General features: G+C 38.7%; 3 protein-coding genes and 1 long non-coding RNA gene across 7 annotated transcripts in view; 3 read left to right on the top strand and 1 right to left on the bottom strand.

The window, feature by feature from the left end:
- The first annotated feature begins 3,006 nt into the window (after nt 1–3,006).
- LOC126618660 (probable sucrose-phosphate synthase 2) lies at nt 3,007–8,514 on the top strand. Its single transcript, XM_050286777.1, has 12 exons — nt 3,007–3,556; nt 4,247–4,479; nt 4,604–4,667; nt 4,784–5,479; nt 5,657–5,788; nt 5,871–6,002; nt 6,091–6,267; nt 6,348–6,401; nt 6,500–6,562; nt 6,765–7,715; nt 7,806–7,933; nt 8,064–8,514. Exons 1-12 carry the CDS (start codon nt 3,278–3,280, stop codon nt 8,350–8,352), a joined length of 3,198 nt encoding a protein of 1,065 aa, XP_050142734.1. The 5' UTR covers nt 3,007–3,277; the 3' UTR covers nt 8,353–8,514.
- A 1,309-nt stretch (nt 8,515–9,823) lies between these two features.
- LOC126618637 (probable methionine--tRNA ligase) overlaps nt 9,824–27,568 on the top strand; it is a 48,708-nt gene continuing 30,963 nt past the window's right edge. Inside the window, exons 1-18 of one of the 4 annotated variants that reach the window (XM_050286753.1) lie at nt 9,824–9,989; nt 10,762–10,945; nt 11,052–11,196; nt 11,294–11,447; nt 11,611–11,766; nt 12,029–12,259; nt 12,345–12,488; nt 12,955–13,045; nt 13,123–13,229; nt 13,354–13,468; nt 13,912–14,030; nt 14,146–14,211; nt 14,341–14,469; nt 14,575–14,718; nt 15,460–15,580; nt 16,814–17,031; nt 17,115–17,216; nt 23,521–23,545. In XM_050286753.1, coding sequence (XP_050142710.1) covers nt 10,810–10,945; nt 11,052–11,196; nt 11,294–11,447; nt 11,611–11,766; nt 12,029–12,259; nt 12,345–12,488; nt 12,955–13,045; nt 13,123–13,229; nt 13,354–13,468; nt 13,912–14,030; nt 14,146–14,211; nt 14,341–14,469; nt 14,575–14,718; nt 15,460–15,580; nt 16,814–17,031; nt 17,115–17,216; nt 23,521–23,545 — 2,203 coding nt within the window. In that variant the 5' untranslated portion in view covers nt 9,824–9,989; nt 10,762–10,809. Of the gene's footprint in view, nt 9,990–10,761; nt 10,946–11,051; nt 11,197–11,293; nt 11,448–11,610; nt 11,767–12,028; nt 12,260–12,344; nt 12,489–12,954; nt 13,046–13,122; nt 13,230–13,353; nt 13,469–13,911; nt 14,031–14,145; nt 14,212–14,340; nt 14,470–14,574; nt 14,719–15,459; nt 15,581–16,813; nt 17,032–17,114; nt 17,217–23,520; nt 23,921–27,568 lie in introns of those variants that run through there. The other 3 variants (XM_050286751.1, XM_050286749.1, XM_050286752.1) reach the window with 3 other exon arrangements.
- The window catches only part of LOC126618647 (uncharacterized), an 82,278-nt gene continuing 73,192 nt past the window's right edge, over nt 18,483–27,568 (bottom strand). Inside the window, exon 3 of the mRNA XM_050286769.1 lies at nt 18,483–18,786. Within this exon, the coding sequence (XP_050142726.1) occupies nt 18,593–18,786 (194 nt within the window). The 3' untranslated portion in view covers nt 18,483–18,592. The remainder of the gene's footprint in view (nt 18,787–27,568) is intronic.
- Nucleotides 18,785–22,714, top strand: LOC126618655 (uncharacterized). Its single transcript, XR_007621792.1, has 2 exons — nt 18,785–19,444; nt 19,510–22,714. It is a non-coding gene; the product is annotated as an uncharacterized LOC126618655 (long non-coding RNA).

Genomic DNA, 27,568 nt, shown 5'->3' with positions numbered 1-27,568 from the left:
CAGACATTAAAAATGAGTCCAGGACGTCGAAATTAGTCTAGGAGGGGTCCCGAATGAAACCTGAAAAAAAGTCAACAAAAGTCGACGTTGATCATTAACCGATCGAAGTCAAAGTCAACAGGTTGGGTCAACCGATCATGGGCCAATCAAAGGGTTTGGGTTGGACCGGTTCAATGGGCTATGGTTTAGGTTCAATGGGTCTGGGCTTGATAGTCTGACCCAAAGGTTTGATTAGGTTGGCTTAGTGGGTCGAAGGCCCTAGGTTGTGGGTCAAAGGGCTTTGGGCTTGAAAGCCAGACCCAATGCCTAGTTTTAGGGGTTTTAAGATAACTGGGTTTGGGTTTAAGGCTTACGGGCCGAAGCCCTTTGGTCTTGGGCTAAAGGTTTAGCATGCCAAATGCCCTAGATTTCTCTGCCCAAAGGCCTTGGCTTAGTGGGTTTTAGGCTTGAGGGCTCATGTGCTCCTGTCGACAGCATCACACCATTTTAACCTACGATTTACCCTTAACATTGAAGATATGAGATAGGGGAAGAGATTGGTACATGTTTCACAACGAGTGGTGGCCGGAAAACGCCTCGAAGGCCACGGGTTTACCGGATAAGTTTGCTAAATTCTCTTTGTTGCACAGAGGCGAGGGGGGAGAGAAAGTTAGCACAATGATGGTGATGGTGATGTCGTCGTTGTTGGGATGTTTTGGGGTGTGTAGATGTGTGTGTCTCGCTGGAGTGAATAGGGTGGGTGAGTTGAGAGAGAGATTCGAAAGTGAGATGAGAGTGTGAGAGAGAAGAGTGAGTTAAGAGACCCCGGGGAGAAAGAGAGAAGATAGGGGAGTGTTTGCCATGTGGCAAATAGTGAGTGGAGAGATTTTGAGAGAAAATCTGTAAAGTAGATCTGGATTGGGTAGAATAGTAAAGGACCAAATTGTAAACTTTTATAAAACTCTAGGGAAAAATTAAGAAATTACATTTATTTGGGGGTGGGGTTTAATAGAAAAGCTCTCAGTCAGAGAGAATGACTTTCACCAACACATGAACGAATTAAGCACCCTCTAAAAAGAGTTTCGTTTTCCTTACTTACGAACAAGTTACGTACATAAACATCTGATAGAGGACCATCTGATACTGATAGGCTCAATTCTTTTAGTAATTTAGTTGGTAAACACAACTTTATTTAAGTGATTAGTTTTAGTGTCTGCGAGTTGGAATTATATGAAACGAATTTAACGTTACCGTGATGTTCCGTTGTAGTAAATCAATTATATGTGTAATTTTTTTTAACACATGTCATTGTTTTAGTGGATCGAAACATCACATGATGATGAATTTGTTGTATGTAATAGTATGGTTGATAAGGAAGGCAAAAATGAAATACATGCTAGTGTGTCTGGAGGTGCATGCATTGCCAACTATATTTGTTTGAATGCTGATCATTCAGTTTGTGGTCGTGCTACAAATAATGTGGGGAGTTTGGGAAGGTAGTATAATTATTTACCTGCAGTTTGAAAAAGGATTGAACAATTTAAGCTAAAGTTTTTGCAGATATAAAGTTGGTTGATAGTGGTTACCACTAGGTGGAAGAGTTTTTCTTTTCTTGCCACATACTTCTACATCAAATGCACAGTATAAGTAATTTCAAAATAGGACCACAAAGTTTCAATTTTCTCTCGTTGCATCTCAAAGTATCTCTTATAATTATATCAGTTTGTGCCATCTCAAAGTATCTCTTACAGTTACATTAGTTTGTGCCTTTGTCTGATTGTTTTTACGCTAATTCATTAAATTCATGGCATGGTGAACTTGAGATCCTTACATAGCTAGCATGTAATTCACACTTGCAACACATTAACAAAAAATAAAATAAAATAAAATAAAACTCGTCAAATAATGCATGCTTATACATTAAAAAAAACAAAATGTGTAAAATGATACAATTTCAAAACCACAAAATGCAATTTGAGAAAATTGGAAATTCATCACCATTTTGACAATCACCTCAAATTTGAAGGTCAAATGTAGTTAGCTCTTTTTTGGGCTCATTTATTTTTTTCATTATCATCCTCATCTAAAGTTATTTTTAACTTTAAAGCTTGAACTGCCACTTAATGCTATATTTCAGTGGTATTATTTCTCACTTGTAAGTGAGGTAGCTTAAATTCAAATATTGTATTGCAAATTCGACATAAATTTATCAATAACTAGCTCATTGTGTTGTTTAACTATAGTTCTCACTCTTTTAGTATAAATATATGACTTTGTATAAATAAATAAAAATATTCTCTACACTCATAGTGCAAACTTTGTTGTTTTCCAATTTCATCAGTACTACATTATAGTGAAATTTATTTACGCATACGCAAGAAATTTCAAGTTCAACAACATCGAGAATGAGTTTGATTTTAATTATTGTGATCATTTATTGGGTTATGTAGCTTAATCAAATTCCTCAGTATAAACCCCACGTATAAACAAAAATAAGTACTATTATATAATTTGGAGTTTTAACGAAACACTCAGATATTGTTCAGTTTTAACAAAAAATCATACTTTTAACAAAAAATATACTTTTAACTTTCTATAGTAGTATTCACTACATTTTTATTTGTTATTTTTTATTATTATTTTTTTAAACTTTTCGTTAATTTTTCTTATATAATTATGTGAAAAAAGTATATTGTAGAAAAGAAATTGGAAATAAATTTTTGAAAAATTAAAAATTAAAAAAATTAAAATCTCCTTCCCTCCCGTGGAGGAAAGCCGATTGGGGCAGCTGGTTCCAAATCTCTCGGGCGAAGAAAAGCAATGCGGTCATTTCGCATTGGGAAGCGGATGACCTTGAAAGGAGTGACTCAACCAACCATCACGGGGACACGTGTGCGAAGCAGACCACTCGTGAGCCTCAGTATCTCTATACACGTGTCACCATTCCGGACCCACCATTCCACGCCATGTGTCTCTCTCTCCGCATCCATCTCTCTCGATTCTCTCTCTCTCTCTCACTCTCGCGGCCTCACCAAACTCAACCGAAACTCCTCACAAATCCCAAACTCCCAAAAGGCTTCTCTGATGCCGAGTTATTTTCACACAGCACAACATTTTCTGTTTGTTTCCCGAGAAAATCACACAGAATAGGAAGTCCGATAAAATATCAAGACGCACAGAAGAACCAAGAGAATATCTGCATGTCATGTGACTCCTCTGCTTTCGTTTTTAGAAACCCAATCATATTCTCTCTTTGAAAGTTGTAAATTAAAACAAATCGAATACATTTTACGAGAAAATGGCCGGAAACGAGTGGATTAATGGGTACTTGGAGGCGATACTGGACAGCGGCGCCTCCGCCATTGAGGAGCAGAAGCCGGTGCCGGAGAATCTGAGAGATAGAGGACATTTCAATCCGACCAAGTACTTCGTGGAGGAGGTGGTGACGGGGGTCGATGAGTCGGACCTTTACCGAACGTGGATCAAGGTGGTTGCGACCCGCAACACGCGGGAACGGGGCTCCAGGCTCGAGAATATGTGCTGGCGCATTTGGCACCTTACCCGTAAGAAGAAGCAGGTTCTTGTTGTTAATCCTCTTCCTCCTCCTTTGATTTGTATAAGAAAGAAATTAATGGTTTAATGCAACGTGTGTGTTTAATTATTAATTATTTTTCTATATTTTGAGGATATTTTGATTAGGTTTGTTTTATTTTATTTATGCACGACGATATTCTATAAAAAGGTGTGTGATCTTAGAATATTTGGGAATAATTATGTTATGAAACACCGTCATGTGATATTATTTTATGGCGATGTTCTTGGTACACTGAAAGTACTCACAATAGCCAACCAGAATAATTAGGTATCCAACTCGCGAGTGAGTGATGCTTTCGACTTGCAAGTGAAAATGACTAGATTCTGGTATTAGTGGCAATTAGGTTGTTTGAGGTGGTTAGTTTGAAGAGGGCGAGCCTTGGAGTAACGGAAATGTTACTCTTACGAGTTCGAGTCGTGGAAACAATTCCTTTACAAAGCGAAGGTAAAACTGCTTATGACAAATGTTTCCTTGACTCTCGCAAAGCGTGAAGTCTTGTTGGTTTGGTGTCGTCTTGAAATGGTTAATTTGTCATGGTGATTATTTTGTTGGTACAATTTTAAAGGGCAATTCCATTTGTAACTCATGATCGATGGTGATCTGCTCACATTGTCAATGCCATCACTTTAGTTTTGGAGAAGTCGATAGCTCATACTTGCATGGCTCTTGTAGTTGGAGGTGGAGGAACATCAGCGGTTGGCAAACCGCAGATGGGAGCGGGAACAAGGACGTAGGGATGCAACTGAAGACATGTCGGAGGACTTGTCCGAAGGAGAGAAAGGGGATGGTTTGGGGGAGATGCAACTAGGTGATACGCCAAGGAAAAGGTTCCAGCGTAATATTTCGAACTTGGAAGTATGGTCAGACGATAAGAAGGAAAAGAAGCTTTACATTGTTCTTATCAGGTATAATTCTTTACGTTACACATCAATTATCATTTAGTTTCTGGTTTATCGTCTATTTACTTTGTGCAGCCATTACAATTTGTAATACAATCTTTCACTAATTGAAACTTTTCTTCATCAACAGTTTGCATGGTTTGGTCCGGGGAGAAAACATGGAGCTCGGTCGAGACTCTGATACAGGTGGACAGGTATTTGGTGGTCATAACATTTTTCTAGTCTGTGGAAATAAGGCTAAATTCGTTTTTTTTTATACCGTTAATTGCGTTTGCATCTATGTTTCATGGCTTTATGAACACATTATCAGGTCAAATATGTGGTAGAGCTTTCCCGAGCACTTGCGAGGATGCCTGGGGTTTATAGGGTAGATCTCTTTACGCGCCAAGTGTCATGTCCTGATGTTGATTGGAGCTATGGTGAGCCAACAGAGATGCTAACTGCAGGTCCTGAAGATGGTGATGGTGATCTGGGAGAAAGCAGTGGAGCGTATATTATCAGAATTCCTTTCGGTCCTCGTGATCAATACCTCAGCAAAGAAGTACTCTGGCCATATATTCAAGAATTTGTAGATGGTGCTCTAGCTCACATTCTTAACATGTCCAAAGTTTTGGGAGAACAGATTGGTAAAGGACAGCCTGTCTGGCCGTATGTAATTCATGGCCACTACGCAGATGCAGGGGATAGTGCTGCTCTTCTTTCTGGTGCTTTGAATGTCCCAATGGTTTTAACTGGGCACTCACTTGGAAGAAACAAGCTTGAACAGCTTCTTAAGCAGGGACGCCAATCAAAGGAGGACATCAATTCTACATATAAAATTATGAGGAGGATTGAAGCAGAAGAACTTTCCCTTGATGCTGCAGAACTAGTTATTACGAGTACAAAACAAGAGAGCGAAGAGCAATGGGGGCTTTACGATGGGTTTGATGTCAAGCTTGAGAAAGTTTTGCGTGCTCGTGCTAGGCGAGGAGTAAATTGCCATGGCCGTTACATGCCAAGGATGGTGGTAAGCTAGTGGCTTTATTCCTAACGAGTTATGATTGTCTTTGTTTTTTTAAATACCTAGCATTGCCTTACCAAGGATCTTTCTGAGTGTTGGTCAATTAGAAAAGGAATAGAGAATTTGCGTAAATGATAGCAATGCACATGTTTCTTTTGCGAACTAAGTGCATTCTTCATGTAGGTTATACCTCCTGGCATGGACTTCAGTAATGTTGTGGTTCAAGAAGATACACCTGAGGTTGATGGCGAACTTAACCAACTTGGTGGTACTGATGGGTCTTCCCCGAAAGCAATTCCAACGATATGGTCAGAAGTGAGTGCCTTTGTGCCATCATATGTTTGTGCACTTAAACGTTAACCAGCTTGCTGTCCTCATATTCAACAAACTTTGGCAGGTGATGCGGTTCCTTGCAAATCCTCACAAGCCAATGATCTTGGCTTTGTCAAGACCAGATCCGAAGAAGAACTTAACCACTCTTTTAAAAGCCTTTGGGGAATGCGGTCCTCTTAGAGAGCTCGCTAATCTTGTAAGTGGGTTTGTACAAAAGTTCAATTTTACCATTACACAGTGCAATTAAATATTTGGATTAAATACTAATAAAATGGTTTAAACAGACACTGATAATGGGGAATAGGGACTGCATAGATGAGATGTCTACCGGAAATGCTAGTGTTCTTACGACAGTTTTGAAACTAATTGATAAGTATGACCTCTATGGGCAAGTGGCATATCCAAAGCATCACAGGCAATCAGATGTTCCAGATATATACCGTCTCACGGCAAAAACAAAGGTTCATTTGATGATCACAGTTTCAAGATAGCAATTTTTTGTTTAACAAAGATTATGTGCTAAGGGGTTCAATTATGACAGGGAGTTTTCATAAATCCAGCATTAGTGGAGCCTTTTGGGCTGACCTTGATTGAGGTTAGTTTTTTTCTAGATTCTTTCTTTAGAAGCGATCTTTACTTTCTCCAGAAAGTGAAACTTTTGATTTATTACATCTTTTTTTTTCTATGATTTAGGCAGCAGCACATGGGCTTCCAATGGTAGCTACAAAAAACGGTGGACCGGTTGATATACATCGGGTATAGATTACATCTTTTACTCAATGATTGTGCTCCATACATCTGTTACTTTTGAGATGTTGTGAAGTGAATTTATTCAGATAGTTGTGGATTTTCATTTTCTACTTCTGTTAACTGGAAATTCAAAAGGTTGCGACTAAGAGAAAGTAGAGAGTGATTTCAATTGTAATGATCGAGTTACTTTTCACGTTGTGCATTTCAGGCGCTGAATAATGGTTTGCTTGTGGACCCTCATGATCAGCAGTCGATTGCTGGTGCACTTCTTAAGTTGTTATCGGAGAAGAATTTATGGAGTGAATGTAGAAAGAATGGCTGGAAGAATATACACCTCTACTCATGGCCTGAACATTGCCGGACTTACTTGACTAGGGTTGCAGGCTGCCGCATGAGACATCCACAATGGCAAACTGACACCCCAGAGGATGATATGGCTGCTGACGAGTCTCTCAATGATTCTCTTAAGGATGTGCAAGATATGTCTCTTAGGCTCTCAGTTGATGGGGATAAAGCTTCATTGAATGGATCTTTTGATGTGACTGCTGCCACTGGTGACCACGATGTGCAAGATCAAGTGAAACGTGTCCTAAGCAAGATCAAGAAACCAGATTCCGGTCCAAAAGATCAAGATGGCGGAAATAAGCCGCTGGATAATGTGTCAAGTAAATATCCCATGTTAAGGAGGAGACGGAAATTGATTGTTATAGCGCTTGATTGCTACGAAAGCTCTGGAGATCCTAAAAAGAAGATGATTCAGGTAGTTCAAGAAATATTTAAGGCTGTCAGATTAGACTCTCAAAGTGTTAGGGTCACAGGGTTTGCTCTATTAACGGCTATGCCAATGTTAGAAACTGTAGAGTTTTTGGCATCAGGGAAGATACAGGCAAACGAATTTGACGCGTTGGTTTGTAGCAGTGGAAGTGAAGTTTACTACCCTGGTACTTATACAGAAGGCGGCGGAAGACTTTCCCCAGATCCAGATTATGCATCACATATTGACTACCGTTGGGGTTGTGAGGGTCTAAAGAAAACAATTTTGAAGCTGTTGAATGCCCCTGAAGGTGAAGGAAATTCTGCTTCTTCCAGCCACATTCAAGAAGACTTAAAATCAAGCAACGCACATTGCATCTCATTCTTCATAAAGGATCCTAGTAAGGTAGATGAACTTTCTAAACTAGAGTGATGGCAATTTAGAGATTATTCGGTTCATTTCGTTTGATTAAATTCAAAATGTCTGCTTCTGCAGGCAAGGAAAGTTGATGATTTGAGACAGAAACTCAGGATGCGGGGACTGCGCTGCCATCCAATGTACTCCAGGAGCTCAACAAGAATGCAAATCGTTCCTCTCCTTGCTTCTCGAGCGCAGGCACTCAGGTATTCTTGATATCTAGAACTTGGCGCACAAGGTCCTCTATAAGCTGACAGTTTTTTAAATTGGATAGTTCTATTGGGTCTATAATACTAGAAATCGAGATTCATGCATTTTTTATACCTGGTTTTTTAGGTACCTTTTTGTTCGTTGGAGATTGAATGTCGCCAACATGTACGTGTTCCTTGGAGAAAGTGGAGACACCGATTATGAAGAAATGATATCTGGAACTCATAAGACAATAATCATGAAAGGGGTGGTGGCAAAGGGTTCGGAAGAGCTGCTAAGAACATCAGGAAGCTATCTCAGAGAAGACATTGTTCCTCACGAGAGCCCTTTGGTCGCCTACGTAAGCGAGGAAGCAAAAGCTGATGAGATTGCTAATGCTCTGAAGCAAGTCTCTAAGTCTGCTGCTGGAATGTGAACGTGAGTTGTGGTGTTTAAGTATTGATTCTATACAGGGATAAGTCTTATGGTATTCCTTGTGTTCGTTTGTGAGTATTTACGGATTATGTACTCTTCTGTTCCTCGTGCATTTTTTCGAGTGAACTACTATTTTCACGGAAGGCTATCGTTGTTCGTATGATTTTTATGATATTATCTAGTATTCATTCGTTGCGATTCCCCCAACTCTCTCAAAGCGAACCAATGCAACTGCACGTTCGATGTTTTAACACGACAGAAAGTTGTGTTAAGGAATTTGTCACTGGTTCTTAACTCTCTTTTGTGAGATCACAACTTCCAAATGCATGAAAAGTAATGACAGAAGGAGAAAGATAAAGCAAAGCAGAAACACACAAGGATATTGTTGAGGGAAACGCAAGCTAGCAGATGAAGCAACTTGTTGCTTAAGTGATGCCGGATTAACATCGAAAACCCTCCAATGTGAAGTGAAGGGAGAGCCCACTAAGCTATAAGCCACTTGCCTTGTATTGATGTGTTGTAACAGGTTTAACCGACCGAACAAAACTGATTAACAAGGGTTTGGTTTGTTTTGGTTTGATTTCAAATGTGGTGTTAGTCAAAACCGAACCAAACTGAACCGTTGATTGTTAGTTGTTTCGGCTTCATAGGCAAAAATATGACCAAAGCCACCAAACCAGCCACCAAAACGACACAGTTCTATACTGGTTTGGCTTTGTAGCCTACAAGAAAAGAAAACACAAGAAGTTTAAAGTTGCATTAAGAAAATGCCATTGACTTCTATGGGAATTTCCAATTCCTAGGAATTATATAGAAACAAGCAACTGAAATGTTGATTAGCTTCTGCGTAAAAACAGGGGAATTTACAAGAGGACTTCTAGTGTGTAAAAGGCTGTTCTAGCTCGATAATTGTTATCAACTAAATCCCTCGATTAAATGAATTTGAAGCAAAGATTGAACCACATTCACCCATGATTTTCCTTTAAAAAAAAAAAGGAACCATATGGTGACTTTGTCATTGCAGTCTCTTTTTTTAGGGTTAAAAAGACTCACAGACACATTTCAATCTTCCTAGCCACGTATGATTCACCAATACCATGAATCGAACCTAAAATGTGTATGTGTAATACAAGTATGAAATTCGTCCATAACTATTAGACGACCCGTGTAAGTACTGGTTTGGTACTGAGATTTTTTTATAAAAAGTGGATATAAAAAAAACTGAGCTAAAAAAGGTGTTTGGTAAACACTTAAAAACTACTTATTTTCATAGTTTTGGATGAAAAAAAAGTTAAAAACATGAAGCAACAAAAATGAACTTAATTCTTACAACGCAACAGAAATAGTTTTTTTTCTTCAAAACATGACAATACCAAACCAGCCCTTAAGTTTCGTGATTTTCCTTTGGACCACATTCTTCCTCTACCAGGTTTTTCTGTGGCAGTCCATGCGAGAGTTGTGTCGTTTCGGTCCACTTTCAATTGAGCACTTATACGGGTAAAATTGGCACAACAAAAGAATTCAATAAGCAAAACCTTTGTGGAAATTTGACGCTTACCTAAACCAAACTTTGTCTCTGCCGCAGCTCCTGTTTCACTCGCTCTCTCGCAGCCGCAACGCAACCGTACGCACAACTGGGTAAGCCGATTTCTCTTCGCTCTTGCTTTCTCTCCCTCTTCATCTCCGTCTATGCCTTCTGAAATTAGATCCTAATAAATTGCTATTCTACTCAGTTTTCGCATCACTCCCTCCCAGCTTTTATCCAGTTTTTTTTTTAATTTTTCATGTGAATTTTACTTTTTATCTGGATATATATATATATATATATATGTATGTATGTATAATTTCGGACTAGGGTTTTCCATGTAGATAAAAATCGGAGTAAATTTATTGGTATTTGGGCTATTTTTATTTGCATGCATTATTTGATTGGGTGTTGAAGTATTGCTTTGTTTTGATTTCCTTTTTTGTTTTTGTTTTTTTTTTTGAATATTTCTGACACTCTGTGTGATTGCAACTGGGAATTGCATGCATCTACGAAGCTCGAAAACCAAAAGTTTTTCCCTTTTGTTTCAAAGTTCTGCTTTTTTTCGTTCTTTTGGGTGCTTGCTTTTTAGGATTCATTTCGAGCAGTGGCGTTTTAGGATTCATATAGCCGGATCCACTTAGTGGGACAAGGGTTTGTTGTTATTGTTATTGTTGGGTGCTTGCTTTTTATAAATTTTTAGTGTCTCTAGATTCTCAGATTTCATAGAAGTGCTTTTAAAGGTGCTTTTCCGTTAGGTCAATCGGTAGAATGTGTAACAAATACAGTATGCAGTATGCCCTGTTTGAAAACTAAAAAATCTGATAAGAAAATAGTACAAAAAAAAAAAAAAAGTCTTAATTTTATTTTTATCTTGGGTTGCAGTTTTTTAAGCTCCTGGTTCTGGCCAGCCATTGAAGTTGAGAGCCGGACATGGGAGACCTCAAAGCTAACTCCAAGGGGGACCAGAAGGTCGCCAAGCTACCCATCCCTGGCAAGCGAAACATCCTTATCACAAGTGCCTTGCCTTATGTCAATAATGTTCCTCATCTCGGCAATATCATCGGCTGTATGTATCATTTCATTAATTCTATTTTCCTTCTAATATCCTTGCGAACCAAACAGACTCATGAAATTTTTTGTTTTGCTTTGTTTTGCTCTGTTTTGTTGGGCAGGTGTATTGAGTGCCGATGTCTACGCACGTTACTGCCGTCTCCGGGGATACAATACCTTATACATATGCGGAACTGATGAGTACGGCACGGCAACGGAGACCAAAGCTTTGGAAGAGAAGTGTAGCCCCCAAGAAATCTGTGACAAGTAAATTTTTTCAGTGAAGTTTATGTAATTTTGTAAATTTAAACTCTATTTTTTGTGTTTGATTTACTCTTATCTTATTTCAAATTGTTGTATGTAGATATCATGCAATTCATAGAGACGTTTATGAGTGGTTTAACATAAGCTTTGATAAATTTGGGCGTACATCGTCACCAGAGCAAACAGAAGTATGCCAAGCTATTTTTAAGAAACTGTTGGAGAATGATTGGCTTACAGAGAACACAATGCAGCAGGTAGCAACGTAGCAGTCACTGGACTGTGTCAATTATTTCACATTTTCTTGGTTTAGTCGGTGAATCTTTGCATACACGTTTATCTTCATGCATTGCAATTGAGTTATGTTTTGAAGAAGTGTTTCTGTATTCTATTTTAACTTGAATTAGTACTGTAATTCAGCTTTACTGTGACACATGCGAACGGTTCTTAGCGGACAGGCTTGTGGAGGGGACATGCCCGACTCAAGGCTGTGGCTATGCTTCTGCACGAGGGGATCAATGTGAGAACTGCGGAAAGCTTTTGAATCCGACAGAACTAAAAGATCCTAAGTGCAAGGTACTTGCCATGTTGTTTGTACTCTTTACATATGCAAACTTTGTTGAAAGAAAAACATGAATTGTTTGCACGTATTAATCAAGCCCTGTTCTTGCTTATAACCTTAGCCCTTGTAATATTTTTCTTGTTTTCTGATTTTATTTTATTTTAATAAATAAGGGTTTGTGAGAGTAACTCTCCCCGTTCACATGCAACAATTATGCATACAAAAATGTGATTATGCTGCACCATTATATTTCTCATTTTTGCCTATTGCAAGCAGGTTTGTAAGTCAACTCCACGAATTCGAGATACAAACCACTTGTTTCTGGAACTACCTCTGCTGAAGGATAAGTTGGAACAATATATCAATGAAATGTCAGTGGCTGGGTCATGGAGCCAGAATGCCATTCAAGCGACCAATGCATGGCTCAAAGAGGGGCTTAGGCAGCGGTGTATTACTAGGGATTTAAAGTGGGGTGTTCCGGTTCCACATGATAACTTCAGGGACAAGGTTAATACATGCAACTAAGTTTCTGCGCATTTTTGTTAATGATTATCAAAATTTATTAAATTTGTCCCAACTGTGCAATTTGTAGGTTTTCTACGTGTGGTTTGATGCTCCAATTGGATATGTCTCCATTACTAAATGTTACACTGATGATTGGGAAAAATGGTGGAAGAATCCTGAAAATGTGGAGTTGTATCAGTTTATGGGCAAGGATAATGTGCCATTCCACACAGTAAGTTTTCTAAATATGCCTCACTTGTAAGTACTGTTTTCTTAAAATGCCTCGCACATACGTACCGTTTTCTAAATATGCCTCACACATAAGTACATCATAGTGATTATCTTTTACCGTATATCCTTAGCTTAGTTGTATGGTTGTATATCTGATTACAAGTATAGTTTGCTGCAATACTTTAGGGATTTCTGTCACCATTGCTCACTACCGTCATTGTGGAAGTCATACTCTGTATAATTGCCCTCTGAAATTATTGAAATGTTAGGATCTCTACAGCTTCATAAGTTTCTCCAAGAAGCAAATATATGCATCTGTGGTTCCACTATGAAATTATAAATCAAAGCTCAGGCGTTTGCCTTCCTTTTCTCGCAGTTGTTTATTCATGTTTGTGATATAATTTCAACTGTATATGTATTTCTTGTTTGGAAAAAAGAATTACAACTTTGTACTTATTTATCTTTAGGTGATGTTTCCTTCCACTCTTCTTGGAACTGGTGAAAATTGGACTTTGATGAAGACTATCAGTGTAACCGAGTACTTAAATTATGAATCAGGTTGGCTGACTATCTAGTAATGATTTTGCCACAATCTGATTATAACTAGGTGATCTAAATTTTTATGGTTTTTGCAGGAAAGTTTTCTAAGAGTAAAGGCATAGGGGTTTTTGGAAACAATGCAAAAGATACAAAAATTCCTGTTGAAGTATGGAGATACTACTTGCTAACTAATAGGCCTGAGGTAACTTTGATGATTACCCATCTTCATTTTTAGTTATTTTCTGTGATGGTTTGTAATGTATATCCTTCTTTCTATGGAGCTTATTTTACTTGTTTAACTTTTATTTTTATTGTTGGTGAAATAGGTATCAGACACATTATTTACATGGGCCGACTTGCAAGCAAAACTGAACAGTGAATTGCTGAATAATTTGGGCAACTTCATAAATCGAGTTTTGAGTTTCGTTGCCAAACCTTCAGGTCAGTCAGCGTTTGGTTTCTGAAAGTATTGACCAGTCAGAGGAATTGTCTTAATACCATGAGGAAGTTTATTCAGTCAAATATTTAAGGAACCATTATATTTCAATCTTGTTCTCGTTTTCAAATTTTACTTTTGTCGGGGTTATAACTCTAGTGATAAAGCCCTTACTGGCACACTCACAGCCAACTTTTGGCCTCCCTTTTCCCAGAATTAAAAAAAAAACAGAAAACTGTTTTTGCTTTTATATTATTAAGTCTTGATACAAAAAGAAAATAATTTTTTTGATAATGCAAGAGTGTTATCAAAGTTGTATTTATGTTCCTACATGGTCCAATTACTTATGAAAAGACTATGCTCTCAGTTGGATGATAATTCTTGCTCTATCTTCATTGGGTGCTTATTTTTCTATGCACGTATTCTGCTTAACAAATTCTGGGTACAGGTCAAGGATATGGTTCCATTATTCCAGATGCTCCGCAAGCAGAAGCAGATCCTTTAACAGAGAAACTGGCTGAAAAAGTTGGTAAATATGCGGAGCAATATATAGAAGCTATGGAGAAGGTGATCGAAATTTAGATGATAGTCTTGTTGCAAATGACTGAATGCTTCTTCTTCTACTTGCCTCTTTCACTTTGCTCTTGCATTGTTTTGACACTCCTATATGTATTTTGTGCAGGTTAAGCTAAAGCAAGGACTCAAAACAGCAATGGCCATTTCTAGTGAAGGGAATGCATATCTGCAAGTAAGCATGTTTTTAATCTCTCTTTGAGTAAATGGATAACTTCTTTTCTTAAGTGGTATTGCTTGGAGATGGCTGCAAAACCAGTTATCGAGCTATTCCTTAGTTGTACCATCTACATTTATTCTGCAGGAAAGTCAGTTCTGGAAGCTGTACAAAGAGGACCAACCTCGTTGCGCTATTGTTATGAGAACTTCAGTCGGACTAGTGCATCTTCTTGCTTGTTTGTTGGAACCCTTTATGCCATCATTTTCTCTCGAAGTAATAATTCTGTTCACAGGCTACATTGAAATATTGTTTGTGGTCACGTGAAGTTACTATGATCATCGAGGCTGATATATTTTTTTTTCTTTAACTTATTTCAAGGTATTCAAGCAGCTTAATTTGCCTCCTGAGACACACTTATCACTTTGTGATGATGAGGGAGATATTGATAGGGCAAGACGGCCTTGGGAGATTGTACCTATTGGTCACAAGATTGGGAAACCAGAGCCATTGTTCAAGGAATTGGTATGTCCAGCTGTGCCCAGTCTTTTACCTGTTTTTTGGTTTTTTTTTTTTTTTGGTTACACGTTATTATTGATATCATGGAATAGATGTATTTAGACTGGTGAGTGACGAGTGAGGAAGAAACAACCTGATCTTATTGGAAATTAGTGATCGAATGATCGTAATGCCAATTCTTCTGCATGAAGGCAATAAAGTCAGCAAAGTGGCCAGAGTTTGTCACAGTTTTTAGGAAAGGGAGTTCTGAATACTTGCCGAGGATTTAGAGAAATAGTGGAGAAACAGCTGATGTTATCAGCAAGAGAAAGAGTATTGAAAGAAAATATAAGATAAGGAAATTGGACGAGGGGGACTTCAAGTAGCTCCTGAATAAACACCATTTCAGTTATTCTGAATTGGATGATGCATTTACTTTACAAGAAAGCTTGTTTCATAAGGCAATGCTGCCTTGTAAAAGCAGCTACCACCCATAACAGGTGCTTCCTGCTAGAACCAAATCTTTATAATTATTATTATTGACTGTCATGCAAGATCCTAAAGCCTTAGAGTAGTCTTATCTAAATTTTATTTTTTTAGCTTCTCTAGATGAGTGGCTAAACAATTAAGCTGGTTTCTGGGATAAGTTTACAGGCTGCACTTACCATTTGGTTTTGATTTTCAATTTTGGATTCTCTATGTTATGATTGTTGCATCACTTGCCTATTCGTAGATTCTAATTTAGTGAAATGTTATATTTGCACACAGAAAGATGAAGAAGTAGAATTCTGGAGGCAGAAGTTTGCTGGAAGTCAAGCTGACAGAAAAGAGAGGGAAGAAGCTGAAGCAATAAAGGTGGCTGCACAACTCAAAAAAACGAAAGTTTCAGGTTAGACTTCCATTATGTTTTAGTTACTTTTAGTTGAGTAGGTAAAAATGTCACATGTGGTACCTATGGTTTCCTTTTACCACCCCAGTTCTTTCTTAAATATAGGGTTTGTGCATTTACTCTTATGCAAACCCCCAACCCACCCCACCATAACACGCCAAAAAAAAAAAAAAATCACATTTTAGAAACGACATATCCTATTTTATGTTATGTCTTTTATAGTGTTAAAAATTGTTGCAATGCTTCTTTGTGAGTGATTAGTAATGTTAAGTACTGTAAAATTATATTTCACGATATTTTGAATGAGATAGGTGAAAGTACCAAGGAGTTTCAAAATGGTGGGATTTGGAAACACATGATTTAGATCCCCAAGATTTCTTATTTGGCTAACCTATTCAGACTAATATGATTTCACTGAATTTCTAATCTATTTGTTCGTAATCTTGGATGCATCGCTTTGTAAATATGTGTCGTTGTGGTGGTGGATTTTAAGTTCCCCAAACTGAGGACTTTAGTAATGTGGTGATATTTCAAATCCATGCCTAGCCTCAAGCCCATATCAAACTTCCTATTCCAAAAGTACCCTGATTATCTAGGTGTTTTTGGTAACTTAGACTATACTCACCACTTTGCGAACTTTAAAACTACAATTTCAAGAAACATTGAATCCTAATCTTTAAACTTTTATCATTTTTGATCTGCACGTAACTTACTTTATATAACAGCCCTGTTCTGTGAAAGGAAGACCCTTTCTTTATTGCATGCTCTGTTGTTATCAGGATAATCTTTTCCTGTTTCTTTTGTACATCTTATGTTGTATGAGGATCTATGGAATGATGCGAGGGATTTTGTTGAGGACTGCCAGTAGTGCATGTTGCCCAAATAGGATTTGCATCCTTGTTATTATTGAACAGTTTTTGTAAACATCTTTCTTATGCTGTGTTGATATTTCTATTCAAGCTTGAGCTATTTTGCTTTTGGAGGTTTCCATCAATTCTTTTGACAGTTGGTCCACAAGTTTTTTATATTAGTAAAGTTAACTTCTAAATAATAATTTCCACACTTCGCCGTTTGGTGTTGTACTTCTCACTAAGTAATATGTCTCTTTGTGTCTGGAAAACAAAAAATACATAGCTTATCCTGAGTGTGGGTACCCGTACTTGAAAAGAATACCACACCCTTTATTAGTTTTTCTTGCATATATGGATTTATTCTAAGAGGCCATTGTTATAGCAGACAGTACTGGAAAGAAAAAGCAACAGCCCACAAAATCTGCAGCTGAAGCAGAAATTTCTATTAGTAGGCTTGATATCCGCGTTGGCCTCATTACTAAAGCTCAGAAGCATCCTGATGCTGATTCACTGTACGTAGAGGATATTGATGTTGGTGAAGGACAAACCAGGACAGTGGTCAGTGGGCTTGTCAAATATATACCTCTTGAAAAAATGCAGGTTTGTATTTCCATCTACCAATTTTTTAATAATAAAGTTAGTATCAATTTTTGTCAACATTCATATTGACCGTTCTGTGGCAGAACCGGAAAGTATGTGTTCTTTGCAATCTGAAGCCAGCAAACATGCGGGGTATTAAGTCAGAAGCAATGGTTCTTGCTGCTTCAAACAGTGACCACACCACAGTAAGCAGCTCCGTAACCTTTAATAGTATTTGCATCTTATGTGCTCTTCTTAAGCCACTCATCACTGTAATGCTAATGATTGATCACTCTGTGTGACCAAACAAAGGGGTCTATGAATATGGATCTTTATGATACCTAATTTTAACTTCTGGCCTTTGACATTTTCTGTTTACAAGGATATGTTTCCACAGCTTTTTGTAAAACTTGCTTCTGTAAGAGTTAATTTCTGGTAGGCACGTAGGATTACATCAAGGCTCATCCTTAAGTCCTTACCTTTTTGCGTTGGTAATGGATGAGTTAACAAGACATATTCAAGATGATATTCCTTGGTGTATGCTTTTCGCAGACGATATAGTGTTGATAGATGAAACTCAGGAAGGGGTAAATGCAAAGCTTAACCTTTGGAGAGAAGTGTTGGAATCTAAAGGTCTTCGCCTAAGCCGATCAAAGACAGAATATATGGAGTGCAAGTTCAGTGCAAATGGAGGCCAAAACGAGTTAGGGGTGAGAATCGGAGATCAAGAAATACCAAAGAGCGACCGTTTTCGTTACCTAGGATCTATCTTGCAAAAGAACGGAGAATTAGATGGAGATCTCAACCATAGAATACAAGCTGGATGGATGAAGTGGAAGAGTGCATCCGGCGTGTTATGTGACCGCCGTATGCCACTGAAGCTTAAGGGAAAATTTTATAGGACGGCAATAAGGCCGGCGATGCTGTATGGCACAGAATGTTGGGCGGTGAAACATCAACACGTACACAAAATGGGTGTAGCGGAGATGAGGATGCTTCGTTGGATGTGTGGGCACACAAGAAAGGATAAGATTAGGAATGAGGATATCCGGGGTAAAGTAGGAGTAGCCGAAATTGAAGGAAAGATGAGAGAAAATCGGTTACGGTGGTTTGGACATGTGCAAAGAAGGCCTACTGACGCTCCGATTAGAAGATGCGACGATGGGACAGAGGTTCAGGGCCGAAGGGGTAGAGGAAGACCTAGGAAAACTTTGGAAGAGACTCTAAGAAAAGACTTAGAGTACTTGGATCTAACGAAGGACATGACACAGGATCGAGCACAATGGCGTTCTAAGATTCATATAGCCGATCCCACTCAGTGACTTGGATTTTCCAAGTCTCCAACCGAGAAGTTTTCCTCACTCGGAAAATTAAGGGAACACTACCCCAACCTACATGCTCCACTCAGAAAGCTTCAACATACAAGCTTTAACAAAAGAAAATTCAAAGAACTTAGCGAAGAAGGCTTTGGTGTATTTAACACAATACGTTGAAATGAAGGAAAGCTTATTTATTGATATCCCCGATAAGCTACAAATATGTACATATACATGAGTCAAAATAAACACACAAGAGGGAGCCTTCACAAAGGTTGCTTAGGAGAAGTCTCAGCAGTCGGTAGAGCCCCAGAAAGAGAAGGCACCGGAGGGGGATCATTTGGAGCCTCAGTACTGGACAGAACCCTAGAAAGAGGAGGCATCAGAGGTTGATCATTTGGAGCTTCATTACGCGGTACAGCCCCAGAAGACGAAGGCAATAAATGCCTTTGGAACAAACCTACAAATCTCTGATGATCAAGTAAAACCTGACCATCAGTTTCCTTCATCTGGTCAAGCTTCCTCTTCATGTTTGTAGCATAGTCATGTGCGAGCCGGTGCAACTGTTTATTCTCATGCTTGAGCCCTCTAATCTCCTGTTTGAGACTCATCACTTCAGCCGCCAATGATTCAACTTGGCGGGTTCGAGCAAATAGGCGTTGGGCCATATTAGACACAGAACCTGCACACTGAACACTGAGAGCCAGCGAATCCTTAACAGCTAACTCATCAGACCGTTTGGAAAGTAGTCTGTTATCTTTGGGAGTGAGAAGGTTCCTGGCCACCACCGCAGCGGTCATATCATTCTTCATCACGGAATCCCCAACGGTAAGAGGACCAGTAGGGGAGACGAAGGATGGGCGCCATATGTTGTCTGGAGAAGGCGGGGCTGCCTCTTCAACAAGGTTCAAGTCAAAACGACGGTCGGAGGGGCCAGACATTTTCAAAGGTGTTGAAGAGAGAAGAGGTCGGACAAATCAAGATCTTAGAAGTGCAAGAATGAAGCTTCTACTGGTGGAGATTCAAGTGTGCTTTGGAACTTAATGTCAGCCCTTATAAAAATCTGCACTCGACGGAGCTTCAGAAATCGAAGAGGCGCCTGCTCAGAAATCGAAGAGGTGTTTGCTTTCTCAAAAGCTGGGCTGCTTAGAGATCACGAGGGTTGATCTCAGAAATCTAAGAGGCGTTTGCTTTCTCAAAAGTTGGGCTGCTCAAAGACCACGAAGGCTGGTCTCAGAAATTGAAGAGGCGCTCGCTTTCTCAAAAGCTGGGCTCCCCAGAGACCACGAGGGCCGATCTCAGAAATCGAAGAGGCACCTACTTTTCCAGCCTTGTCAGCACCTGTCACGCGCACACTCAGCTTTGCGGAAATTATGGGCATTCTGTCGAAGACTTCTGGGGAAGTAGAAAACACATGAATCTTACTGTTCAATCACCCACTTCCCACACGCAACAATAGCTCATGGGTACCACAGAAAACTTTGCCAAAGTTCTCTGCCAAAGTCGAGCACGTGAAGCTTGCAGCTCCCACTACATCGCTCTGACCAAGAAGGGTAAAAGAATAGCAAAGAAACAGCACTAACAAAGTTTAGACCCATAAATTTTGAAGGTCTAGCTACCATATTATTACCCACAAGGGTAAAGGAACAGTACCACTGCTGGATAATTGGACAGTCCCTGTGTGTCAACCTCTGTGCTTCGTGGCAAGGTAGACTAGCAAACATGCCCAACCTTTACTCACATTCGAGAAAACACTCCCAATAAGATTGCTTGCTCCAAAATCGAAGAGGCACCGTCCTCCGAATCTCGAGAGCCAGACTCCCAACATGACTACTTTCTTAAAAATCGAAGAGAGGGTAAAGGAACAGTACCATTGCTGGATAATTGGAAAGTCCCTGTGTGTCAACCTCTGTGCTTCGTGGCAAGGTAGACTAGCAAACATGCCCAACCTTTACTCACATTCGAGAAAACACTCCCAACAAGATTGCTTGCTCCAAAATCGAAGAGGCACCGCCCTCCGAATCTCGAGAGCCAGACTCCCAACATGATTACTTTCTAAAAAATCGAAGAGACACTGCTCCCCGAATCTTCGAGAGCCAGACCCCCAGCGTGACTGCTTTCTCAAAAATCGATGAGGCATCGTTCTTCGAATCAATCGAAGAGGCGCTCGCTTTCTCAAAAGCTGGGCTGCTCAGAGACCACGAGGGCCGATCTCAGAAATCGAAGAGGCACCTACTTTTCTAGCCTTGTCAGCACCTGTCACACGCACACTCAGCTTTGCAGAAATTATGGGCATTCTGTCGAAGACTTCTGGTGAAGTAGAAAGCACATGAATCTTACTGTTCAATCACCCACTTCCCACACGCAACAATAGCTCATGGGTACCACAGATAACTTTGCCAAAGTTCTCTGCCAAAGTTGAGCACGTGAAGCTTGCAGCTCCCACTACATCGCTCTGACCAAGAAAGGTAAAAGAATAGCAAAGAAACAACACTAACAAAGTTTAGACACATAAATTTTGAAGGTCTAGCTACCATATTATTACCCACAAGGGTAAAGGAACAGTACCACTGCTGGATAATTGGAAACTCCCTGTGTGTCAACCTCTGTGCTTCGTGGCAAGGTAGACTAGCAAACATGCCCAACCTTTACTCACATTCGAGAAAACACTCCCAACAAGATTGCTTGCTCCAAAATCGAAGAGGCACCGTCCTCCGAATCTCGAGAGCCAGACTCCCAACATGACTACTTTCTCAAAATCGAAGAGAGGGTAAAGGAACAGTACCATTGCTGGATAATTGGAAAGTCCCTGTGTATCAACCTTTGTGCTTCGTGGCAAGGTAGACTAGCAAACATGCCCAACCTTTACTCACATTCGAGACAACACTCCCAACAAGATTACTTGCTCCAAAATCGAAGAGGCACCGCCCTCCGAATCTCGAGAGCCAGACTCCCAACATGATTACTTCCTCAAAAATCGAAGAGACACTGCTCTCCGAATCTCGAGAGCCAGACCCCCAGCATGATTGCTTTCTCAAAAATCGAAGAGGCATCGTTCTCCGAATCTCGAGAGCCAGATACCACAGACCACTTTTTCAAAGTGCTCTGACAGAGTTAAAACATGTGAAACTGACAGCTCCCACTACCGTGCTATGACCAAGCAGGGTAAAGGAATATCATTACTACTTGTTAGGGAGACTCCTATATATGTCAACCTCCATCCCCAACGGACAGGCAGACCTGCAAAAATGCTCAACCCTTCATCATATCTGAGAGGGCACTCCCAACGAAGCCTTTCGAAATATTCAGCTTTCTTTCCCCCCGATAATACCTCTGCAAACAAGCTATACTAGAGCAAGAATATCTCATATCATCAGGGTTAAAAGCAAGAGTATCCCATATCATGCTTTTTCCCTGTCTTTTCCTTTGGCCTTGTTTTTACCTGCAAGACAAGGAGAAAGAGAGCAATCAGTCAGCACTTGGAATCAAGCTTCCAGCCAAGAACTGACTGCCTGGAACCCCTTACCTGATTACTTACCTGGCATTGCTCTCGAGTACTCATCTTCAACATCTTATGTTTCCAGGGAAGATTCTGCATCTGCTTGAGGAACAGATAGGGCAAGTGCGAAGGATACAAGGAAGCATGTGGAGACAAGCGTAACAGCACACGTGCCGATACATCCATTACTCTGTCAAAAGCAAAAGTATCCCATATCAACAGGGTGGAACGTACTCTAGATTTGATGGACTTGTTTTGACCCTCAAATTCTTCAGTCGGCCTTATACTCTGGAGGAAACCAGAAAACCCTCCAGCTCAGTTCAAGAATAAGCCTGTGGAAAGTTACTTCTTCAAAAGCAAAAGTATCTCATATCATCTCTTCTCATTTTTCTTCTCTTTATCCTTCATGCTGCTGCAAGATGGGGAGAAGGTGAACAATCAGTCGGAGCTCTGATTGCTTACCTTGTCTGTCACCTCTTTCAGCAGACCCCCTAGCTCGGCGACTTGGGGGACTCCTACTACATGGTTTGTATCGCGCTTGACCAAGCCTGAAACTACAAGTAAGCTTCAAGTGAAATTGATACATTACCTTGTGCATCTCCACCAGTTAAAGATACCACCCCTGGATGGAGGAAGAGTACTTCCAGAGAAGATGCCACATCTACCTATGAGACAGATAAGGCAAGTCAAGACGACTCCACACTCCGATACTTAGAAGTTTCGTGATTACGAGATCATTCTCCCACAATATTTCTTAATGTCATTTGTACTAAATCATTCACTTGTACTCACTAAAGGAGAGCTTGAACCTATGTACTTGTGTAAACCCTTCACAATTAATAAGAACTCTTCTATTCCGTGGACGTAGCCAATATGGGTGAACCACGTACATCTTGTGTTTGCTTTCCTATCTCTATCCATTTATATACTTATCCACACTAATGACCGGAGCAATCTAGCGAAGATCACAAAAAGCGACCGTTTTCGCTACCTAGGATCTATCTTGCAAGAGAACGGAGAATTAGATGGAAATCTCAACCATAGAATACGAGCTGGATGGATGAAGTGTTAGAATGCATCCGGCGTGTTGTGTGACCGTCGTAGGCCACTGAAGCTCAAGGGAAAATTTTATAGGACGGCAATAAGGCCAGCGATGTTGTATGGCACAGAATGTTGGGCGGTGAAGCATCAACACGTACACAAAATGGGTGTAGCGGAGATGAGGATGCTTCGTGGGATGTGTGGGCACACGAGAAAGGATAAGATTGGGAATGAGGATATCCGAGGTAAAGTAGGAGTAGCCGAAATTGTAGGAAAGATGAGAGAAAATCGGCTCCGGTGATTTGGACATGTGCAAAGAAGGCCGAATGACGCTCCGGTTCGAAGATGTGACTACGGGACAGAGGTTCAGGGCCGAAGGGGTAGAGGAAGACCTAGGAAAACTTTGGAAGAGACTCTAAGAAAAGACTTAGAGTACTTGGATCTAACGGAGGACATGACACAAAACCGAGCGCAATGGCGTTCTAGGATTCATATAGCCGACCCCACTTAGTGGGAAAAGGCTTTGTTGTTGTTGTTGTTGTAACCTTCTCAAGCATGCATGTAATATCTGGATGCAATGGTTCAATGGACATGGACAGTTTGACACTAATGTAATTACTGATAAAATATCTTCAATGTCGGGTGCACTTTCAGGTTGAACTTGTTGAACCGCCAGAAGGTGCACAAGTTGGCGAGAGAGTTGCATTTCCCGGGTTTGTAGGTGAGCCTGACGAGATTTTGAACCCGAAGAAGAAGGTGTGGGAGACCTTGCAGGTGGATCTGCACACGAACACTGAACTGGTGGCGTGCTACAAAGATGTTCCGCTCACAACATCAGCCGGTGTTTGCACCGTGTCCTCTATTGCCGGTGGGTCAATTAAGTAGAAAGACGGTTACCACTCTTGAGATTGGAAAGGAAAAGAAGTTTTGGACCTGGCTTTCATTGTTTGTCATCATTTCGTTGTCTAGATTTAAACTAATTTTAATGTGTGGTAATTTGGAAAACCGTATGTAATGAAGTTTTGCTCATTAATGGAAACTAGTTTTTTCTTTTCTTTTGGGAGCAAAAAGAAAAAGGTGCGCGCAGATTTTGGATTTGAAAATAATTTTGCTCGTGATAAAATGCTTAATAGTTAATACACCTCTTAAGACCATCTCCAATCCTTGGGTTAAAACTTAAAAGTTTTAGCCTAGAAAATTTAAGTTTTAACTCAGAAATAGTTTTTTCTGCTCCAATTATTTTGGGTAAAAATTTTAGACCCAGATTATTAAAGAATGAATTTAGGTTATTTAAAAAAAAATTATGTAAACTATCTTTAGTTAATTTTATGAACATTTTAATCTAAAAATATTTAAATTTTAATAAATATTGAAAAAAATACTAAATTGACACATGAAATGAAATTAATAAAACATTATGGAAAAATCACTAAATCGGATCATTAATTAACCATAATTAATAGAAACAATAATTAATAAGCCATAAATATGGGAAGAAATGGTTTTGAAAGATGGTAGAAAGAAAAATTGGAAGAATTGTAGGAGAAAAGTGAGTTTTGTGTGGATGTTTCAACAAATACATAGGTATTTATAGAGTTTTTTGGTGAATTTTGAGTTAAATTATTAATTTTAATTATTTTAGCCGTTAGATTTAAATTTGGGCTGTTAGATTTTTTTTTTTTTTTTACCATTAGATTTAATCATATACGATGTCAGTCGTTGAATTCAATAAATTTAGGCTCATTATTGGTTTCGACACGCAGAGGACAAGCCCAAGTGGGTGGGGTTGTGCGTGCCAGCGCGTGCGCGAGTAAGGCCTGGGCGTTTGGGCTTCACCTCCCATTTTCCACTCTCACATGTGGGGCACACCACTAACCCATCCCAAATTTATGGTCGGTATTTGGCCCAATTTTAGCTTCTAACCCATAACCTCAAATTGGCCCAAGGGTTGAAAGGAAATTGGGGTCTTTTTTTTTTTTTGTTGGGGTGTGGGGGAAAAGGGGGGGGGGGTGAGTGATACCAACCCAATGGTTGAGATAAAACTAAAAAATTTAAGCCTGAAAATTTTAAATTATAACTTAAAAACTGTTTTTCTCTTTTAATTGTCAAGGCTTAAATTTTAGCTTGAGATTATTAAATAATGATTTTAACTTTTTTTTTTAAATTAAATTTTATGTGGATTATCCTAATTTATTTGTATGAATATTTGAACTTAAAATATGTAAATACACATAAATAATGAAAAATCACGCAAAAATAGGTATTTATAAAGTTTTTGAGTAAAATTTGATTTGAATAATTTTTTAAAACTTTTTTAGACGTTAGATTTAATTTTAGGCCTCAGATCTTTTTTTTTTTTTTTTTTTTACGGTTAGATTTAATCTCATTTGATCACAGCTGTTGGATTATAAGTAAAAATAAATAAATAAAAGTTTGAAATATAACCGTTGGATCAATCAACGGTCATATTTTTTGGACCATTTGATCACAACTAAAATTGTTACATGTGATACATCGGCTTTGGGGCATTGTAGTGAACGATGCCCGTTCTTTTCTCAATACCTGATAGAGTTTATGAGATTATGAGTGCATAGGGTTGTGACAAGTGTCTTTGTATTACTGGTAGTGTCCTTAGACTCACTAACGTATAAATACCACCGTTGTAATTATTCTACATAAATTGAATAAAAGAGAAAATTCAGATTTAACAAACTTTCCCTCTTTACTCTCTCTCTCTTGAGCTTTTACTTTGTTAACACTTCCCGCATGTTTTGATCAATTACACACCACGTGAGGCTAATAGAATAGTAGACATGTTAACAAATTCGTCTTTGACTATAATCAAATCTAAGACCTTTCACTTATAAGTGAAAATGAATACTACTAGATCGTAATACTTAGTGATCAATTACCCTACAAAACTTTGCAATTGCTTTTTATTATCTAATTTATGAACCTGAATCCTAATATCCTAAGCCTAGAGATCAAATCATCCGGACCGTTAAAATTTGATTTAACGATTACAAATAAGGGGCTCTTCAAAAGTTATAATAATTATAGTCGTTTGATCAAATTTCAACGGTATGAATTAAATGATCCCTGAGCTTAGGATATTGGGATCCGAAGAGGATCCGGGTTCCTAATTTATCTGGCATATCTAAAATATTAAATTGGCCCGCTAGCACGGATGTGACAGCGCACCAAGTTTCCTTTGTATTACTTTTTCTTTTGCTTTTTTTTTTTCTTCTGTTGGTTAACTACTTTTTTTTTCTTTTGCTTAAAGTTAAAGTTCACGCGGATTCCTTTTCCGTACGAACCAATTTTCTTTTGTGGAGAACCACATTCGGTTGAAATCCACGTGTTGTGTCGAGATAGAATGTCTTCTCGGTGAAGAGCTCTCTCTTTGGCTATAATTCTAAAAAAACTAAAGAAAAATGTTTGAAATTTTTGAGTTTTAACGAAAAAAAATAAAATAAAGGATAAAATAAATAGTACCATGTTTAACATTTTAATGTAAAAATGTGATTTTTTATTAAAGTGAACGGTACCGCGAACTTTTTATTAAAATTTCTTATAATTATTGCAAATAGGGAAATGCTAGGGGACTCGCCTCTCAAGCGAGTCTGGATGGACTCTGATTCTAATTGTGGGTCCTACTCTTATTTTTAATTAAAAACAAACAATATTACATGTTATAATATTGTTTTTCTCTGTAGTCTGTACTTTTCACCCTTTATCCTCCCTGAAAAACCCAATAAATCGCACTCCAGATTTAAAAATTATTGTTCTAACCAGAACATGAATTATTCGGGCCAAAAAACAAAAAAATGTTTTTACATCAAATTATCCCGAAAAAAAATATCAAAGAGCTTTAAAAAGTTAGGCGGGGAAATCCATAGCAAAATTAGTAATTTTGGGAGAGAGAGACATTCAATTGTGGCACGCACAAGACCTTTTCTTGTTACAGATTTCGGATATTGGTTTTTTTTTTTTCAGATTCAATTCGTGCGGTCGTCCAGGAAATTCTTCGACTAATTTTTTCAACTTTGCAGCCATGTTTACTAATTCATGGCTATTGGCGCGAACAACTGAAATTGTGGGAAGAAAAATCAGACAAAGGTCCACGCTTGGTGGATATGCTTCTGGGTTTCAGTTGGGACTCGGGAGGAGAGAGAGAGAGAGAGTGAAAGAGAGAAAAGAGTACAGAAGAGAGACAAACTAGTATTTTAAATTGTAATTATTTATTATAATTAAACATAACAGTGGGACCAGCAATTAACATTGAAACCTATATCAGTATTACGTGGAGGGAGAGTCATTCGAGTGCTTTAGATTAAGTTCATAAATATAAAAATTTAGAATTTAAGCGTAAAAAAAAATTCAGAATTTGGAACTCCAATATAAATTTAATGTAAATAAGTGTCATTTCTTAATTTATATGATTGAGAGTTTAAAAATAATAAATTCAGTTGTTCTTTTAATTAACTAAACAAGAAAATTCATAAATTATAGAAAATATAGTCTCGTTATTTTAATTTCTGTTATTTTAAAATTCTTTAGTAATCTTAAATTTTTTCATCCAAATATAATATTAAAAAAATGCTAGAGGGACTTAAGTCATCCTCATTAAACAATCTAGGTCTTTGAAATTTGATTCAACGGCTAAAATTATTATAACTTTTAAAGTAGGTCTCTGTTTATA

This window comes from Malus sylvestris, chromosome 4, assembly GCF_916048215.2.
Source record: "Malus sylvestris chromosome 4, drMalSylv7.2, whole genome shotgun sequence".
NCBI lineage: Eukaryota > Viridiplantae > Streptophyta > Magnoliopsida > Rosales > Rosaceae > Malus > Malus sylvestris.
This window is presented reverse-complemented; position numbering and strand designations above follow the sequence as displayed.